This window comes from Phytophthora sojae (genome assembly GCF_000149755.1).
Source record: "Phytophthora sojae unplaced genomic scaffold PHYSOscaffold_2, whole genome shotgun sequence".
Lineage (NCBI taxonomy): Eukaryota > Oomycota > Peronosporomycetes > Peronosporales > Peronosporaceae > Phytophthora > Phytophthora sojae.
In genome coordinates, this window is record NW_009258116.1 from 4171135 (window position 1) to 4186511 (window position 15377).

Sequence of the window (15377 nt, forward strand, 5' to 3'; positions counted from 1 at the left end):
GGCCCACTACTTTAGCTTACACGTGTACGCGTGCATGTGAGGAAGCGCAGCCTAGTTTAAATTAGAGTTAATTATACTCGGGCCTCCGAGTATAGATTAATCTAAATAAACGATCTAAATAATGTTTTTGGGTTAAAATGAGAACTGCTATTTTTGTTTTATGTTTCTGACTTCCTCTAAATGTAATATTCTAAGATAGGAATCTGCCAACGGCTCGTTGGCAGAATTCCAATGCTATGCATGTCGCTCATTGGCTAAGAGATGCTGCTCTCAGCCAATAGGAATCCTAAGTCTCTATGGACCACCCGTCGTGGTGGTCGTAAATGTATGTAGCCTTTGGTGTGTCTACACCAAGGTCGAGAAAGTCGTTCGAACCTCTAACAGACGTCGTATCTGTTAGAGTTACAAGTGACTGTAGCCACTTGTGCGTGTAACCCCGTTACAGTAGTGGCTGCTTTGGTTAAGCTGACGACATTATCCTCGTTAGAGTGACGGTTAGTGGCTGGAGCCTCGTTGGGTCCTAATACAACGCCGAACGAGGCTTCACGGTGCCTACTTTTTGGTACAGATGCATTTAGTTACGTACTTCGGCCGCACTTATTAGTGTAGCCGCGGTCGTCATTTGATGTGTCCAGGATCGCCTCATTGCGATCGTTCACACTAGATGTTTGTATAGGGACATAGGACTCATCATAGGATGACCAGAACGAGGCCCCCAAGGCCTCAGAAAACTCAGTAATAAAAAGACAGTCTTCCCCCAAAGCCAACAAGGGTCGAGTCCGACTTCGGTAAGTGTAGCTAGCTTATTGTAGTGCCTGGACACGCTCGGCTGCGTGTGGACGCCTGTCGGGGAGCTTATCGTGCATTGACCGAGAGTTTCCTTGGCAGCGCCAAGAGTTGGCGTGACCGGAGAGGCAGGAACGGTATTAGAGTATCGTTCAGTATATATATGTGGGATTAGAGTGCCCCTGAGTGTATTAGTCTACCTACCGAGGTTTTACCTTGGTCCCCCTGTATAAGGCCTAACACGCCGGTACCCTTCCTTTCTGAGGGACTGCAGTGGGGTTGCGCGAAAGCGCTACATAGTATCCTAGCCTTAGCTCGTGGCTAGTGGTACAGGTTTCTGGGTTGACCGAAGATAACCTAAGGTGCACAGAGGCGCTTGCAACCGACCCGGTGTAAGGAGTCCTTCCTGGTCTTCAGGTTTTGATCCAATAAGCGCTTACCTTTGCGGGTTAGCGTGTTGTTGGTGTCTCCAATACCTTTTGGTGGAAGAGAATTTAGTGGTATTACCACACCACATGGACCACTTTATGCGGTATGCAGTTGATCGAACGCCAGTGTTCACGCAGCAACACTACGAGAACAGTCATGGTGGTGACGAGCTTGGATTGTGTCCAATTCTGCCGGACACAGTAGAGGCGTTGCTGGTGAGCTATCTACCGGACGAGTTTGGTCAATTTACACCAGAGCAGCACCGTCAACTTGAGGAGGCCTTCGGAGTTCAGCGATTGACCATGCAAGCTATAGAGGCTCTCGTGAACGGTGGACAACCATCGGACGTAGAGCAGTCTGTAGCTCTTTAACGTCAATGAAGTCGTTTCCTTACTGTGCAAACTGTGCTTTTTGACCTTCGCTAACAACACCACGAGTTCCCTGGTTGTCTGTTTGTGTCAGTTTGTCTCAGCCACGCCCGAATTAATGCATTGACACGTCCAAATAACTTGCATCATTGTTGTCGGCTGATGCATTTATTTACGTCGTGATATGCAAATTCATGCGGTGTCGACGGTACCACAAATTGTGCGATACGACGAAAAAGTGGTACACTTTAGTGAACTCAAGTTAACAGATATTGTTGTCCTGCGGAATGCCGTGTCCGATTGAGGTCAAGCATTCGTGCGGTGCAGCTAACACTTAACCCCATGGTTCCCAAGATTGAGGCTCCAAAACACATAATCTACGGTACTTTATGTCGTAACTTACGACGTAAAAAATAACTACGATTTTGTAAAGGCAAGTCCTGTCCGTAACAAGAGAAGTCCCGCCAGAAGTATAAGATTGTAGAGATCTCTGGGGGGGAACTTACGACATAAGAGTCGAAAACGACGCGAGGTACGACATTGAACGTAGAACGAGTGCATACTAATCCCAGATGGTGGATCAATAGGATTGGTAAAATACACAAAACGTCCAGCTTTCGCGATGTTGAGAGATGACTGCAAGGCTCTAATCGTCATATCATCAATATTTAGCCAATCAAAACGTTTACCTCTCACTTATGCACAACACATCTCTGATGACAGCTCCATATCCGGGTTTTTGTGCAATTCTGATTTTTACCTCTCTTGTTTATACTTTTGCTGACGAAAATACACTTGATTAGGGGTAGTCAATGCCTGCAGCAGCAACTAATTTTTTTTCTCACTCAGACACGACAAATGTTTTTTTACCAATCACAAGCTGAGTGCGTTGACCACCCCATTCACTGTCCGCAGCAACAGATCAAGATTTTCCGTCCCCCCTCGGCTTCAAACGCCCCAGCCTACGCGCTTGTCCTCTGGGATGCTGGAAGCGTACGCTGGAATGCCCGGAGCGCCAGCAAGAGGAAGGTGGTGTCCTCTGCCTCCTTCAGGTTGAGTGTGAGAAGGCAACAGCGTGTTCATCCTACTGCAATCGGCGTGGTAGGTGTTGATATTAGCATGAAACTCCAGTCGGCGTCTATCCGAGTTGTAGAGTTGCTGAGGTCGCGCGTGGGCACGAAGGAGGCCCACCTGTTGTTGATGGTCAAGGTGAGGAGACTGAGCGTGTTGAGTTTTGTTGGGGGAGGCGCTTGTTGCTCGGCCTGCCGATGCGAAAGTAGGGCTAAGTTAGCTGTAACTAGCGGAGAGAACTGCCGTCCGCTCACTACTCTCAGCGCCTTCCAACACGCAGCGATTAGTGGATGCAGCTTTAGACACAGTCCTAGGCAGCTTGCTAAGGAAGACTCGAGTGTAGTATAGATACAGAGCTCGTGGAAGGGTTCGTGTTCTCTCCGTCCCTCGACATAAATTGTGCATTGTTACATGATCGCGCTGGAGCAACGCTTGCTGGACACCAAGGCATCCGACTGACACAAGTAGGCTTACCAGATTGGCCTTCCGAGTACTCTGCTCGCAGCGCAATCTTCTCTCGCGCGACGACCATGCTACCGTACCGTTGGTGCTCAGATCTTGGCGCCAGAAAAAAAACGAGCTGCTGCCGCGGCTCGACCGGAACGACTTTTTGTTCCGGTCGCCGATTTTTTTCCTGGCCAATCACAGCCCCGGAAAAAAAATCGACTTGCTGCGGCGGAAAAAAGTGAGCTGCTGTTGCGGACATTGACTACCCCTATTAAAGTATAGCAATCTCGTTTCGAGCCAAACGCTATTAGAGCGCTTAAGCAGTTCAGAACGAAACGAAAATCTGATAAAAATCTGAGAAAATCTGATATTTTTTCGTCCTCTCGATTGCGTCTCGTTGTCTGAGAGAGAACGACAACTTTCGTAAGAGCTTGTTGTGGCAAAACGGAATCAGAGGCGGAGCCAGTGTGAAATCTATAGTCTAGTCATAACGATGGACTCCAACAGCGACAGCGACAGCGACGATGATGTACTCGCTTACCGCCAGGCGGCGAAGGAGATGCTGGACACATCACGCGTGAAGAGACTACATGGAGACTGGAAGGCGGCATCCAGGCTGCGCCACAGCGCGTTGCTATTGCTATCGAAGGCTTCGCCACGATACTCTATACCCCGTGTCCGATTCGACATCAACAACGTCACGGACGACACCTGCCTGCTGTTCTACCGCTTCACCCAACGCCATCTACGCCGTTTACAAGCTTCATTTCAGCTACCGAACGTCATTCGCACGGGCGCGAGCTCTCGTACGTGTTGTAGCGGTGTAACGGGGTTACACGGACAAGTGGCTACAGTCACTTGTAACTCTAACAGATACGACGTCTGTTAGAGGTTCGAAAGACTTTCTCGTCCTTGGTGTAGACACACCAAAGGCTACATACATTTACGACCACCACGACGGGTGGTCCATAGAGACTTAGGATTCCTATTGGCTGAGAGCAGCACCTCTTAGCCAATGAGCGACATGCATAGCATTGGAATTCTGCCAACGAGCCGTTGGCAGATTCCTATCTTAGAATATTACATTTAGAGGAAGTCAGAAACATAAAACAAAAATAGCAGTTCTCATTTTAACCCAAAAACATTATTTAGATCGTTTATTTAGATTAATCTATACTCGGAGGCCCGAGTATAATTAACTCTAATTTAAACTAGGCTGCGCTTCCTCACATACACGCGCACACGTGTAAGCTAAAGTAGTGGGCCAAGGTAGGCCCACTACACCTGGTAGCACTTTGTAGCCCGTCCAACGACCGACTACCTGAACGTTCGAACGGAGCTGTACGAACGAGGAGCCGAGAACCTTTTCATGAGCGCGGAGGTGCCCATGGAAAGCTCCACTACGCCTGCAACTCACGTTGCACGCGCTGACTGTCCCCACCTGTCGGATCCAGAGTGGGAGGCCCTCCAACGACTGTCAACAGTCATTGGTGAGGCGGCTGTAGCTACGATGCTGCGTACGCTAACGCCGACAGAGCAACATGGTGTTGCTCTGGGTTTCATCCTGAAGGAACAACGCGATGTTGCTGCTACTACCGCGGTGTCATCCGGGACGACACCACGCGCGCAATCGCTAAAGCTCAGTGTGAGTAACTATGTCGGAAGAGAGGGTGAACCTCTCCTCCGTTGGCTTGTCGAACTCGACACTGCCATTGCGGCTCGACGTATCGTCGACCCGTTGTCCAAGGTTGCGTTCGCCATTTCATGCCTTGGCGGACGAGCGAGAAGTTGGGCGTATGGACGCCGACTCTCTGATCCTACGTGCTTTAGCACGTACGAGGGTTTCAAGGAGGAGCTCAGACAAGCATTTGAGCCCCCGCAAAATGAGTTCCGGTCGAGGGCGGAGTTCTTCGACCTGCACCAGGGCAAGCATGATGTCCATGCTTACGCTCAGAGAGCACGGTACTTGGTCTCGAACATCGTGACCAATCCGATCGATGAGGCGACCAGGGTCGTCACGTTCATGAAGGGACTGAGAGATGGGCCTGTGAAGACCTATCTCTTCCGTGAGTACCCGAGTACTCTCGAAGCTGCAATTACTCTTCCAATGCAGGAGGAGTTTAGCCTGCGGCAGGCTAAGCTGCATGCACATGTGCCGAGGCCACAGCCACGCCCGGTAGTGAGGACGGGAGGCCCAGGACCCATGGACCTCTCGAGTGCTGCAACTGCTGGGCCCCAGCAGTCGCAGGGAAACAATGTGCGATGCTACCGTTGTGGTAGAGTCGGTCACTTTGCTCGGGAGTGCACGGCCCCCGTGCACCAGCAGGGTGGCTATCGCGGCGGTGCCGGGCACCGTCGCAACCAAACAAAAAACGCTGGACGCTAGTAGGCGCGGGGCGCCCTACTGGTAATGCAGTTCCGCGTGTCGACCTTGGACACGCGACACTGAGGACTGCAGCCCCCAGTGAGGTTCATTCTCACTGCAAGAGCCAAGATGACAAGCCTGACCTTGTCATCCTGAATGTGAACTCGATGAGAGCAAGCGGCTCTCTCCGTGCTTTGGTAGATTCTGGCGCGTCGAAGAACTTTGTTCGACTGCAAAGTCTATCAAGGCTTGACTTCGATGATTTAAAGATACCTCGAAGTATGTTGGAAGTACGACTGGCAACGGGTGCCGTCGTGAAGACCGAGAAGCGCATGGTACGCGTGCGCTTCACGTATGAAGGTCAAGAGTTTGTCGAGACCTTTATCGTCCTGGATCTGGATGATAAGTTTGACATTGTATTGGGCATGCCGTGGCTTGCACGACATGATCCGGTCATCGATTGGGAGAAGCGCACTCTCGTGCGCTTCGGTCGCGACAGCGGAACAGTGAGCGATGGCCCTGTTGCCGCTACGCACGCACCTGTTGGTGCGTGCGACTCCCCACTCGAGACAGCGCCTAATGCCGCTGTCCCGGAGCGCCCTGGGCGCGCGCGAGCACGCGCGCAAGAGCAGCTAGCGTCGGTGTTGCCGCCGACAGCTAATGAAGGAAATGTATTGACCTCGGAGGTCGATACCCGCTTTTCAGCAAATCAGGAAGAGTCTCCGACCTCAAGGGGCACGGATGACGCAGGCGAGTCACACGCCTCAGCCGTGGAGGCTGACGCGGATCTGATTGGATCAGGTCTGGCCAATAATAAGAGCCAAGGTGACGTAACGCCGTCGACTCCGGGAGTCGATGGCTTGAGTGAATCTGATTCGTCGGCTCGGGGAGCCGACGCACCCTCCGTAATGGGGGTCTCCGCCAATGGTTGGCGTCGAGGTATTAAAGTCGCGACGGTTCCGGGAACCGGCGCTGCGAAAAGGAATTTCGCGTCGATTCCGGGAGTCGACGCACCCCTTGTAATAAATGGCTCCGCCAATAACAGGCGTCGAGGTAAAGATGGCGTGTCGACTCCGGGAGTCGACGCTGCAAGCGGTGCGGACGGTTGCAAACGTCCCGCATCGGAAAAACTTGCATGCTGTCGTGCAGCCGGGCTGCACGACGAAGCGCCGGGCGATCAAGCCGGGCTTGAAGTCGCTCGCCCGCGGGATGAACCCGCCGGCGGTACTGAAGAAGAACACCCGTCCACGGCTGGGCCTGGACGAGGTCAAGAGTCCTGCGGAGCCGGGCTCCGCAGGACAAGAAGACAGCGCATGCGAAGGTCGCTGCGCAAGTCTCGGCCTGGGGCCGAGACGCTACAAGAAATGTCTGCTGGGCAGACGGAGGCTGAGAAGCCGGACGTCGAGACGCTGAACGTCTTGACGCGTACCTGTGCCGGATTCCGGTACAGGGAGATGACTCTCGCTAACCCTCCGACGCAAGCGTCGGAGTTGACTTCGCTTCCAGTCATGAGCTGGAAGCGCTTCGCGCGTGACTTGCATGATGGACGCATCGAGCAAATATGCATTCTCTCGGACGCCGAGAGAATGAAGAACTGAGGCAGTTCTTCATGGAGACCACCACTGAGAGCGAGGACACTCTCAGTGCGAAGACGAAGAAGGAGCGCTTTGAAGAGCAGAGCTGGGGCTCGTTGAATACGAGTCCCTACTACGAGATATTACGGGAGTACGCGGACGTACTTCCGGAAGAGATTCCTGCGGAGCTTCCGCAGGACAAGGGAATCCAGCACGAGATTGATCTCGTGCCGGGCACGACGTACTGTGTCACGCGGCAGTGGCCACTGCCGCGAGAGCAGGTCAAAGCGATCGGCGACTTCTTCGAAAGTCGTCGCAAAGCTGGACAAGTGCGGGAATCGAAATCCCCGCACAGTGCTCCGACGTTCTGTGTCAAGAAGCCACAGGGCGGCTGGCGCATCGTTCATGCGTATAACAAGCTGAACGATGCGACGATACCGGCACAGACACCGATACCTCGAAAAGATGTTATCATCGATTCGATGGCCAGGAGCACTATCTACAGTTCTCTTGATCTGCGCGATGGGTTCTATCAGATCCTCATGCGTGAGAGCGATGTCCCTCTCACGGCAGTGAGCACGCCGAGCGGCATGCTCTGGGAGTGGCTAGTGATGCCGCAGGGTCTGAAGAACGCCTCTGCGACCTTCAACAGTGCGTGACACACTTGTTGCGCTCGGTGCGCGACTTCGCACCGAGCTACTTCGACGATGTGTTCGTCCACAGCCGGGCTGAGGACGGGATGAGCGATGTTGAGATGCACAAGGTGCATCTCCGGAAGCTGCTTGCGCTCATGCGCAAGCACAAGCTCTATGCGAACCTGAAGAAGTGCATCTTGGGGCGAGCGAGATACCCGTGCTCGGGTGTCTCGTTGGGAAGAACGGTGTCCGCCCTGACCCTGAGAAGGTCAGAGTGATCAATGAGTGGCCGACGCCGTCGAACGTCAAGGAACTGCGGCAGTTCCTTGGCTTGGCCACGTACTTGTGCAAGTACGTGAAGGACTACGCGGGCATGATACGCCCGCTGTCACAGCTCCTGAAGAAGGACGCCGAGTGGGTTTGGACTGCTGAGTGTCAGCAGGCCTTCGATGCAGTCAAGCGGGGCTTGACTGAGGCGCCGATCTTGGCGGTGGCCGACCAAGATCGCCCATTCCACGTTGTGTGTGACGCATCCGACTTCGCAATCGGATGTGCGTTGATGCAGCACGATCACGAGGGTCGTGATCGTGTCGTCTACTACCAATCGCGTCAGCTGAAGCCAGCTGAGCGCAACTACCCGGTACATGACAAGGAGCTCCTTGCCATGAAGTACGCACTCGCGAAGTTCCGAGTGTATCTACTCGGAAGCAAACCGTTCGTGGTCTATACGGACCACGCGTCGTTGCGGACGGCTGTGAAGTCGCCGCACATCTCGCAACGGATGGCGAGATGGCTCTCATTCTTCGCAGAGTATAACTTCCGGGTTGAGTACAAACCCGGAAGACTCAATGTGGTGGCCGACGCGCTCTCGCGTCGACCTGACTACGCCACGACTGATGCCGACGTCAATGCCATTGACACCATGCGATCGAGCACCCCGACGTCGTCACTGTTGGACGACGTGAAGGTCGCGGACGCGCACGACGCGGACGCGAAGATCTTGCTGGCCTACGGCTCAGCGCCTTCTGACCAAGCTCGTCAGAAGTTGCCGAAGCATCTTCGTGCTCGTGCACATCGTTATAGGGTGCACGACGGCTTATTACTCTACAGTGCAGTCGACGACAACGCGGACCGCGTTGTCGTGCCCAATGACCATGACCTGCGACTCAGGATCATGTATGAGTGTCACGATGCACCGACTGCGGGGCATCCCGGCCGTGAGAAGACATACCTTCTTCTCACGCGAGACTTCTACTGGGTCCACCAGTATAAATGGGTGCGCAAGTACGTCCGTGCTTGCGAGGTTTGTCAACGTGTGAAGCCTGCGCCTTTCGCGCAGGCTCCCTTGCAGTCACTACCAACTCCACGGGAGTGTTGACAGTCCATGTCTTTGGACTTCGTGTTCGGTCTTCCCCCGGACAGCCAGGGGAACACGGGCGTTGTGGTCTTTGTTGACCGCTTCAGCAAGATGGTACATCTTGCTGCGGTACCCGCTGAAGTGACAGCGAAGCTGACGGCGCGTCTGTTCGTTGACATGGTGTTTAAACACCATGGCATGCCGATCGACATTGTGTCGGATCGAGACCCGCGCTTCACTGCGCACCTTTGGCAAGAAGTGTTTACACTTCTTGGGAGTCAACTTTCGATGTCGACTGCGGACCATCCACAGACGGACGGGCAGACCGAGCGCGTGAACCGCGTGCTCGTAGACGTGCTTAAGCGTTACGCTCACTCGTTCCTACACTGGAGCGAGTGCCTGCCGATGGCGGAGTTCGCCATCAACAACTCGGTGCATGCCTCGACCGGGCATACACCCTTCTACGTGAATGTCATGAGGCACCCACGCCTCCCGAGTCTACTCGGGATGGTGACTCCTTCCTTAAGTGGGGGAGGATCTACGACTGCAACGCAGCAGCCGCAGAATGCCGCTGACACTTGTACAGTGTCAGCCGCAACGACACGAAGTAAAGCCAAGAACCGAGCGTCTGTGCAGGGCATAGACGCCGACAAGCGCACGAAGAACGTGTCTGTGCGGGGCACAGACACCAACAAGAACAAGAAGAAGAAGAGCGTGTCTGTGCAGGGCACAGACACCACGAAGACGAACGCAGAGGCCGGGCCTAGTGCTGGAAACGAGCTGAACTCGTTCAGCTCGGACGCAATCAACTTCGTGCAGCGCAGACAAGCCGTCATTCGGTTTGTCCAAGACGCTATTGCAGCTTCTGTCGACCGACAGAAGCTGAACGCAGACAATGTTGGCAGGGGCAACACTAATGAATTCGAGAAGGGTTCATTAGTCTTGTTAGCAACTCAAAACCTGCCTAAACATGCAGTTTCCGACTTCGGGGCGAGCAAGCTCGCTCCGCGCTTCATCAGGCCGTTCACGGTGTTGGCACGGTATGGCAACGCCTACACGCTAGATATTCCATCTAGCATGCGCCTCCATCCGACCTTTTACGTCGGGCGGCTGAAGCCATACCTGCAGCACGAGCTACCTAGCTCGGCTGAACCGAAGCAGAAGACTCGGCGGAAGCCATTGTCCTCTCCAGCACGACTTCGCGCTGGAGCAGCGGGTCGGGCTAATGGTCCAGCTCGGCCGGAACGATCGAGGCGGTCTGGGAGGCCGCCGCAACCTGAGGATACTTCAGAGCGCCGAACCCAGCGCTCTGGAACTACTCCACGACCGAGTTCCGGTCGTGGGGAGACGCGAGATCAGGGTCAACACCAAGTTGACCACACACGGGGCGTGTTTCCGCCACCACCGCCGCCGATTCGTGATGCACACGGCTCAACTCGATGGATTGTTGAGCGGATTGTAGATCACAGTATCCCGAGAACGAACAGGCAACCAGTTCGTTTTCGTATCCGTTGGAGAGGATTCCCTCCCAACCAAGATACATCGGAGCCGCGGAACGTCTTGCTCGAAGACGTCCCGGACATGGTGAGGGCATACGAAGCCCACTATGCGCTGCACACTGGAACGTAATGCGAGCGCTGCTGTTAACAGCAGCCCCCGAAGACACTTCGAGGGCAGACACAGGTACCTGCCCCCCGCGGCAGCGACGCGCTTCGCACGTTGCCGCGCATGCTACTCAGCAGCAGAGAGGTTCTCCGCTGCTGCGCCAGCGGTCTTAAACTTCGACGCGTTCGTTCCATTACGAGCGCGCTCTCTTCAACGTCACACATTGACCAAGCGGTCGATGGTCTTTGACGTGCCGGGACCGGCACGTCTAACCTTGACGGGGGGATGGTGTAGCGGGGTTATACGGACAAGTGGCTACAGTCACTTGTAACTCTAACAGATACGACGTCTGTTAGAGGTTCGAAAGACTTTCTCGTCCTTGGTGTAGACACACCAAAGGCTACATACATTTACGACCACCACGACGGGTGGTCCATAGAGACTTAGGATTCCTATTGGCTGTTAGGGGTTCGAAAGACTTTCTCGTCCTTGGTGTAGACACACCAAAGGCTACATACATTTAGGATCACCACGACGGGTGGTCCATACACATTTAGGATTCCTATTGGCTGAAAGCAGCATCTTTTAGCCAATGAGCGACATGTATAGCATTAAAATTCTGCCAACCAGCCGTTGGCAGATTCCTAGTTTAGAATATTACATTTAGAGGAAGTCAGAAACATAAAACAAAAATAGCAGTTCTCATCTTTTACCAAAACCCGCTACTTGGAGTCTTTATCTTGTTTAAAGTATACTCATGGATCTCGAGTATACTTAACTCAAGTAAAAGAAACCTACGCTTCCTCATACACGTGCGCATACGTGTAAGCCGTAGTAGTGAGCCAAGGTAGGCCCACTACAAGCGGTCTCGAAGGACTCTGCATCACCCTACACAGACTTTGCTAGCCAACGCGATGGATGGAGATGTCAGGTATTTACGGCCGGTGGCCCAGCGCTCTAAGTAGTATTTTCTACTTTGTGATCGATTTTATTAGCGAGAGATGCAGCAGGTTGCTCAAGGGGAATTTAGATTATGTGAGCTCTAGATTGCATGAGTTTAGCCAAGCTATCTACGACCAAGGCGCTGAGATGGACCGTATTTGGGGGTTCGTGGACGGAACCGTTAGGGGCATTTGCAGGCCAGGAGGGGCTCGGGAGCAGCAAAGTGTGTACAGTGGTCACAAACGCAAACATGCGCTCAAGTTCCAGACCGTCGTTACTCCAGACGGCATGATCTTCCACCTACACGGGCCGGCTGAAGGCCGAAGACACGACATCCTACTGCTGCGAGAGTCCGGACTGGAGGAACGAGTCCGCCGCGACGGGAGATTTCAAGGCTACTTTGTCTACGGGGACCAAGCGTACGGCCGTACCGATGTGTTTGTATCTCCTTTTAAAGGATCAAGTTTAACGCCCGCTCAAGCTGCAATAAACGCCTCCATGTCGAAGGTCAGGACGTCCGTGGAATGGCCGTACGGCCAGGTTGTCAACTACTGGGCTGGTGTCGACTACAAGAGAAAAATGTGCTTGGGAGAAGTTCCTGTAGCAAAGCTGTACAAAACTGCAGTGGTTCTGACCAATTGTATCACTATTCTTCGTGGAGGGAACAATAACAGCAGATATTTTGGCGTGGAGCCTCCGTCGCTAGAAAGCTACTTCTCCGTTTAACATCACAATATACATGCATTTTAGATTCACTTGTTACTAATAGCTGAAGCGACGGTCTCGAACTTGAGCGCATGCTTGCGTTTGTGGCCACTGTATACACTTTGCTGCTCCCGAGCCCCTCCTGGCCTGCAAATGCCCCTAACGGTTCCGTCCACGAACCCCCAAATACGGTCCAACTCAGCACCTTGGTCGTAGATAGCTTGGCTAAACTCATGCAATCTAGAGCTCACATAATCTAAATTCCCCTTGAGCAACCTGCTGCATCTCTCGCTAATAAAATCGATCACAAAGTAGAAAATACTACTTAGAGCGCTGGGCCACCGGCCGTAAATACCTGACATCTCCATCCATCGCGTTGGCTAGCAAAGTCTGTGTAGGGTGATGCAGAGTCCTTCGAGACCGCTACAACACGTACGAGAGCTCGCGCCCGTGCGAATGACGTTCGGTAGCTGAAATGAAGCTTGTAAACGGCGTAGATGGCGTTGGGTGAAGCGGTAGAACAGCAGGCAGGTGTCGTCCGTGACGTTGTTGATGTCGAATCGGACACGGGGTATAGAGTATCGTGGCGAAGCCTTCGATAGCAATAGCAACGCGCTGTGGCGCAGCCTGGATGCCGCCTTCCAGTCTCCATGTAGTCTCTTCACGCGTGATGTGTCCAGCATCTCCTTCGCCGCCTGGCGGTAAGCGAGTACATCATCGTCGCTGTCGCTGTCGCTGTTGGAGTCCATCATTATGACTAGACTATAGATTTCACACTGGCTCCGCCTCTGATTCCGTTTTGCCACAACAAGTTCTTACGAAAGTTGTCGTCCTCAGACAACGAGACGCAATCGAGAGGACGAAAAAATATCAGATTTTCTCAGATTTTTATCAGATTTTCGTTTCGTTCTGAACTGCTTAAGCGCTCTAATTTCGCAAAGTCGTAACTTACGACGTCGGGAACCAAGGGGTTAATTCGCTCGCGCACAACCAAACATGTGTTGGCGAATGAAACCATGGCCTGCCAATTGATCAATGACAATGAACTCCCCAAAGCCAGCAGTGCAAATGCACAACATTTGGGTTTACACAGTATAGATCGGGGACTGAGACGATGAGGAGTCAGTAAGAACCACCAGCTTTGCTAAAGGGAGGAGTTTAGAAGTGCTGTGGGGGATTTTACGAAGGTCTGAGTACGAGATTATACTCAAGTAGCGGGGTTTCGCCCTTGTCAACCTTCAAGTGCACATGCAGTCATTTGGACTTCTAAAACTTCATATTGGGACTTTTGCCCGACTAAGTACGAAAGTCCGAGGTGTCGACCGCACTGTTACAAGGAAAGATTGCACCCCTACCCGCGTTCAAGGCATCAACCTATCTGATTTTGCCTTCATATACAAACTCCTTAATAAAACCATCATTCCGACGCATCCCACAGTCATCTCGGCGTCACAAGTGAATTTGCATCCGATCCGGCAGGCGGCATGGGCAACGCGGTAAGCTGGCTGGCGCAGTGCTTCTACGCGGAGGACCAGGTTTTCTGGGCCGCTGCGCGCTATGGCGACGCTCGCATCATCCGCTCGGCCACGTCGCGCCTCACGCCCGAGACGCGCCAGTACCTCGAGTGGCAGGAGCCCTACACGGGCCGCACAGCGCTGCTGGAGGCTGCAGCCAAAGGCCACGTCGAGTGCGCGCGCCTACTGATTCAGGCGGGCGCCAACTGCAACGCCAAGGACTTGAAGATGAACACGCCGCTGCATCTCGCGTGCAAGCGAGCCAAGTCCGAGATGGTCAAGTTCCTACTGGAAGTGCCGGCGGTGAACCCGTTCGAGATCAACTTGTACATGAAGACGCCGCTGGACCTGGCTCGAAGCAGATTCTCGGGCGAGGAGGAAGAGACCGAGGCCGAACCATACGCCAAGTGCGTTGAAGTTCTTGAAAAGGTTCGAGCGTAATGACGTTGGAACGTGCTGCTGAGTCTGCTAACGGTTTGGTGTGTAACTGCAGAAATTCTGTTTGTATAGTGGCTGGTTGTATGAGAAGACCGACAACGTGCTATCGCTGGTGTCGGGTATTTCGTCGCTGAATTCGTGGGCACGGCGCCTGTGCATCGTACTGGAGCGTGGTGAGCCGAACGTGCTGGAACTAGCGCTCTTCAGTGTGAAGGAAAGCGGCGGCGTGCGTCAAGTTTGCCCCACCTCGGTCATGCTGTACAATGTTGCGGCTGGGATGGAGGCTACCTCTGACCCGAGATGGTTTAGTCCCAAGGATTTCACGTTCATTCTGCGAGGAGACCAGCTGAACAAGTGTCACTACCGAGCCAGCTCGGCGCTTCAGAATCCCGTGCACTTTGCTGCAGTTGACCAGGCGGGTTTTGATGCGTGGAAGAATTTCTTTACACATCAGCAGCAGCAGTTGACCGAGCGATCGTACATGGGCAGCAGTCTCCACGAACAGCTGAGACCGGTGGAGGCGAGACACGCTAATATCGCTGGTTGGAATCCCAGTGCTCAGTCCACGGCTCCCACTTCGTCAAGACCAATTTCTCAAGAAGAAGATGAAGATATTCGAAGAGCTATTCAACTCTCTCTTCAGGCGTCGGCTAACACAGGCCATGCCCCCGGTGCAACTGTCGCAGCTCCTTCGCCACCATTGGCAGTATCAGCTCCTGACTGGGGAGATTGGGAAGGATGCGAATCAAGTGGAAGAGAGGTCTCGGCTGTGGATACCAGTGAGCATGGCAGTGGTTCAGTGGCGTGCTCGACCTCACAGCAATACCCACCCGTGGTAAACAACGGAAGCACAGCAGCGCACTCGTCTATCGGCGAGTGTGTTATATGCTTCGATGGCCCTCAGTCTGCTGTATGTGTGCCTTGCGGCCACAACGCAGTCTGTATGAAATGCGCCGAGGAGATACTTACAACTACTGCGGAATGTCCGGTTTGCCGAGCTCATATTCGGGAGCTGATCAAGTTGTACCGTGTCTAGCCAACAAAAGGGGAAGTAGGAGCACCTAGTGTTTTGTGTGAAAGCTTCAACATGAAAATTAATTTATGTATTCCGAACAATTCTGTGCTGGTGTTACAGTAGATC

At 53.3% G+C, this 15377-nt stretch overlaps 2 protein-coding genes across 2 annotated transcripts; both read left to right on the plus strand.

Moving 5' to 3' along the window:
- Positions 1-11543: 11543 nt before the first annotated feature.
- PHYSODRAFT_485490 (hypothetical protein) lies at positions 11544-12305 on the plus strand (the record flags this gene model as incomplete). The annotated part of the gene is made up of 1 exon (XM_009521065.1): positions 11544-12305. A coding segment is annotated over one exon (762 nt), but the record flags the coding sequence as incomplete, so codon positions are not given.
- A 1463-nt stretch (positions 12306-13768) lies between these two features.
- PHYSODRAFT_349825 (hypothetical protein) lies at positions 13769-15272 on the plus strand (the record flags this gene model as incomplete). The annotated part of the gene is made up of 2 exons (XM_009521066.1): positions 13769-14227; positions 14292-15272. 2 exons carry the CDS (start codon positions 13769-13771, stop codon positions 15270-15272), a joined length of 1440 nt encoding a protein of 479 aa, XP_009519361.1.
- Positions 15273-15377: the final 105 nt, after the last annotated feature.